Source organism: Borostomias antarcticus, assembly GCF_949987555.1.
Source record: "Borostomias antarcticus genome assembly, chromosome: 3".
NCBI lineage: Eukaryota > Metazoa > Chordata > Actinopteri > Stomiiformes > Stomiidae > Borostomias > Borostomias antarcticus.
The window spans coordinates 4,219,441-4,224,440 of record NC_140236.1 but is presented as its reverse complement, the minus strand read 5'-3'; the positions used below and the strand labels follow the sequence as shown (position 1 = coordinate 4,224,440).

The following is a 5,000-nucleotide window of genomic DNA, read 5'->3' as shown; positions in this document are numbered from 1 at the left end:
TTGGTATTTTAAGTACAATGAATCGATCGATTAATCGTTAACATTACAAAAGAATGATTCAGGGATGGGCCAACAATTTGCAACCCTACTATGTAACATTCTTTTTTGAGCCGGAACAAGTGTCGTGTTTACTGGTTTAACTACCTCCATCTGGTTAAACTCTAGCCTTGTGAGACCATTCTGTTCTTGCTCGGTCACATTCTGTTCCACACATCGCAAATTTACACCGGGCCGCTACATGGTTCATGTGTGGCGACAGCGAGAGGCGCTGATCTGGCACCGTGATAGACGGTGACAGACAGACGGTTCGTCCAATCACCTGCCAAGTCTTTTTGGAAGTGCCTGCCCTTTTCCAAACAGTTTCCAACTACGCTTTCCCAGAGCACTTCCCAGACCGTCTGGCGTATCAGGTTAGTCATACTTAGAAAAACAGCATTGCCATATTCTCACTAATAGGGTTAAGGTCAAAGGTTTCTACTTTCTCAAGCCTACACTAGACAGGTCATATACTGTAACACAGGTCTTTTATACCAAAACATAATATATGGTCTTGAAAATAAGGAAAAAATTCCCAGATCCACCACACAAGCCCTATTATTTAGTTGTAAATAGTAGGGTGGCATGCAGACAAATCTCCCACCAGGGTCATTTTAATTCTGTGGTCACTCAGTTCTTCAGGGGGAGCTGTCAAATTCACTGGTCTTCTTTTAAACACAATGCAGGTGTGTTGCTTCTAGGGGAAATGTTGTGCCAAGGTAGGGCATGTCTTACCTCCAGCTGCTGCAGTAAGGACTTGCCCTTCTTGTTGATTTCGTTGATAAGCGTAAACACTGCTATCTTGATTTCATGCTCCACCTTCTTATGGGTCTCATTTACTTCTTTTATCCTGAGTGAGAAATGGGAAACACACACACACACACACACACACAGCGTAAAAAAATAGCGAAACATAAAATAAACCTTCTTTTTTTTTTTTTTTTTTTTTTTTACAACTCTCGATTTTCTGCAGTATGTAACTTCTGTGCTATGACTCTGCTACGAACTACTGTTTTGATAGGCCTTATTCGGCTTAGTTGTGCTGTCACTTGGAGACAGATCAAATGAATGATTCGTAATTGATAGGCCTATTGGATCGTTTTATACAAGTAATATTCATACTGCTACCAAGTTAAAAATCAGTCTGCTTCAATCTCACGGTTTGTGGGTTTCTTAAATCTAGGATTTTAATCTCATCACTGTCGGTGATGGGAAGTTTTCCAAGCGAGCCCTTTTTCAAATCAAGTTTTTCAAGCAGGACATGTCCCATCAAAAGTCCCGTAAAAGCAGAGTTTAAACGATAACACTATTTTTATACTGCAACTTAGATAGTTGCTGCAACTTAGATAGTTGCAGTATTTTACCAGTTTTGTACCAGTGAAAAAACCTTGGTGTTTTTTTCCGTAGTACAATTCACACCTACGCCTGTTACACTGGTGACGGCGGTGCAACTATTACAGTAATATTGTAGCCCATCAGCCTTTAGCCAGGCTGGCCTGGTTTAGGCTCGGCTTAGCCTACATATTAAGGATTGCAGATGGAAATGAGCTTCCGTGCTAAATCTGATGCATAGCATATCCTTGTTTTAACCGAAGCAATTAATGTATGTGCACACTGTCCTGTTTAAACTCAATAAATTAAACTCAACTAAATGTAGGCCGGGGATCAGCCATGGATTGCAATAAGTACCGGAGGGTGCTCATTTTATTATCTACAGTAGATTGGGGAGAAAAAAAGGTAAGAGATTGATGTAAGCTGATGTAGGCCTAGCTCATAAAATATTGGTTTGCTGTATGTACAGGCCCTACTTTTATTTTCATTCTTGACTCATATGTCCAAGATTGTTCTTCTGTTAATAGCCAGAAAGAGATCTGCCATTAATGAGGCGGTTTGTTAACTCTAGACTAGAGTCCTTTCTCTCCTGAGTGAAATCTGACACCACTTCTCTGCTCTGCCAGCTTGGATTTGTTGGTCTGCTGCTCGCTCTCTCACCCACTCACTCACTCACTCACTCACTCACTCACTCACTCACTCACTCACTCACTCACTCACTCACTCACTCACTCACTCACTCACTCACTCACTCACTCACTCACTCACTCACCTCAGCTCATGCAGAAAGAGAGGGATCAGCAGGCAGAGTGAGTGAGAGGGAGCAGTCCACAAAGTCCCACCAACCATGTCACACCAACAAAGTTAGTGACAAAGGGACAAATGCTTTCCTAGGGCTGTCGGGCTCCACCCATCAGCCAAAAATCTATTCAAATTAGGCTACGCATATGTAGTAGGGGTGTGACGATTTCTATTCTAAATCGAAAAGCCATCTAAATGAGCGTTCAATGTCAATCATTGAAATCAAAAGCTGAATCCCAATTCTCCCAGTTTTTTTCTTCTCTCCGGCCCGTTGCGTAGCAACGTGTGTCATGCCAAAGCTGTTAACTTAAAGCGAGCGCAAGTGCTATTTTGTGCTAACCGATAGGGGCACTGACGCAAGGCAGCGACCCCTGCATGCTCAGAGTGTACCGAAATACTAGCGTAGAGCCGCGTTCACAGCCACGTCAGCGTAGCTTGAGAGAGTGAATCAGGCCTCAAGTCCCATTAGTACTCTACGCAAGCTGCGCAAGGCTACACAAGGTGATGTTGACGCGTCCTTGCGTAGAAACGTGTGTCATGCCAAAAGTTTGTACTTTACACAAGCACAAGCGTAGCTTGCTAGAGTATGAATCAGGACATATCCTACCTACGTAAGGTATGGTGTGGAGTACAAGTAGCTTAGTTGCTGGGACTGAAATCAGGCAATGCAAAACAAAGCCAGCTAACATTAACCAGTGAGCTAGTAGCTAGTTGAAGCACCTACAGCCAAGTGGGTGTTCATAGAATAGCTAGAATAGCTGGCTAGCTTAAGCCTTAAGAAGCTAGCTAGCTAGCCAGCTATTTGGCGGTAGACTATGCTAGCTATATCTAACTAGCTCACTTATAGCTAATGTTAGCTAGCCGTTTTGCTTTGTTACCGATTTCAGTCCCAGCAACTAGGCAAGGTATCAGAGTCCTTATTAGCCAACGTTAGCTGTGTGTTACATAATTTCGTAGCTGCATGATACGCTGATATAATGTATAATTCAAAACGTTTAGTACTAAATAACATTAGCTAGCCTTGACAATGTTAGATGTGGCAACGAGGCTAAAGATGGCATGTGAAGCTGAAGGTAACATTACTTGACTGAAAGCTAATGTTTCTTTCAACTTGGAATGGAGACTTTTGACATTGATGAATGAACAAAGGCACATTCAGTTCCAATGGTATTCCATTCAGCAAATTCCAATTCCAGCTCGAGCACGAACTGAGTTGTTACATCGTTTTCACACTAAGTGCTAATTAAGGTTGAAATAACTTTTTTTGGCCTACCAGTATTTTGATAGGCCTTATTCTGCCTAGTTGTGCTGTCACTTGGAGCCAGATCAAGTGAATGATTCGAAATTGATAGGCCTATTGGATAGCCTTATTTTTATACAAGTAATATTCATACTAGTTTAAATGGCCTGCCCTAAACAATTTGATAGTAGCCTACAGGTATTTCCCATCTTTGCTGAGCAAAGGTTTTCTGCAAAAGAATTGGCCTGTTACATAGATGCATGTCACAAATAGGCCTATATGCCGGTTGGATTCAGTGAATAAAGCAAGTTTGAAATGTTGAGCTGTATGCTTTCTGACATGCTTCTGAAAATAGCACTACGTATTGGTAAGCCCTAAAACATTCCCCAAATGACTACACTTATTTGTGCTTCTAGTTCCAATATTCCATTCAGCAAATTCCGACTCCAACTGTAGCATGCCATGACAAAACTGAGCACGTTTACATGACCACAATAATCTGATAATTGGGAATAATCAGGTAATGGTAATAATCTGATTTGACGTGTTAGTCAATTAGTTGGATTTCTTTCCAAGTTCAAGAAGTTCCTGTTATTTTCAAAACTTTGTCTTGTTTTCAACATGACCTTCTTAAGAATGTCACCATTTGTATATTTTCTACCATCTAGAAGATGAAGGATGTTCCATGTCCTTCATTTCACTGAGCATGAAGTTGGTTTCATATTCACTCCAAAAATGAGTTCTACCGCTCGCCATGTTTGCTGTTTGTCGTTAAAACAGATTAACAGTATGCGCCGGATAAAATGGACTACTGGACATAAAGCTAGGTGTGTTTATTGGATTTTTCATAGTCCGATAATGGCTTTTATCCGATAAAGCATATCACATTATGCTGTTCACATGACCACTTGAAAGATCTGGTAACTCAATAAATCAGATAATGATCTGTTTATTAGTGTGCATGTAAACGTGCTCACTGTTTGTGCTTCCCATTCACAACGGCTTCTCGCAAGTTATAATGCTCCACCTCGGGTTGAACTGCATGTTCTGTATTTAGTGCTTTAGATAAGGATTAAATAAAACAAATAAAACAACATTAAGGCTCCAACACAGATTGAGGTATTGTTGGTGAAACAGCCCCTCACATATAGGCAGAGGGACAATATCCGAGTGGTGTTGTATTTATAACTGCCATTTCTTTAGTCACGACTTCCACCATTGTTGTTTTCAATATGACGTTGTGTACAAAGAGCAAAATCATTGGTCAAACTGATTTTGTCCCCGGTGAATAAGCAAACATTTTTTTGATGTACATCTTCATTCATGGGAGTTTACTTTATTATTCTGCAGTTGTGACACTGAACTTAGGTCCAAAACCACACAAGCGTGCGCACACACACGCACACGCACACACACACGCACACAGACGGGCTGATCTGCGTATAGGTTACATTATACAGAGATGTAGATCCCATGCTTTAACCTAAAGAAATACCCAGGTTTCACATAAAAGGTAGGCTGTACAGGACTGAAGGAGATCTTGGCAAAGAGGCAACTTTTTTTTTCCAACAGCAGATTTACTGAATTCGCA

The 5,000-nt window shown here is 41.1% G+C and overlaps 1 protein-coding gene across 6 annotated transcripts in view; it reads right to left on the bottom strand.

The window, feature by feature from the left end:
• trim33 (tripartite motif containing 33) overlaps window positions 1–5,000 on the bottom strand; it is a gene marked incomplete at its 5' end in the record, with an annotated part of 23,857 nt that overhangs the window by 10,686 nt on the left and 8,171 nt on the right. For all 6 annotated transcript variants that reach the window (XM_084435890.1, XM_084435887.1, XM_084435888.1 and 3 more), the window contains one exon: window positions 772–886. In XM_084435890.1, the coding sequence (XP_084292016.1) occupies window positions 772–886 (115 nt within the window). The remainder of the gene's footprint in view (window positions 1–771; window positions 887–5,000) is intronic.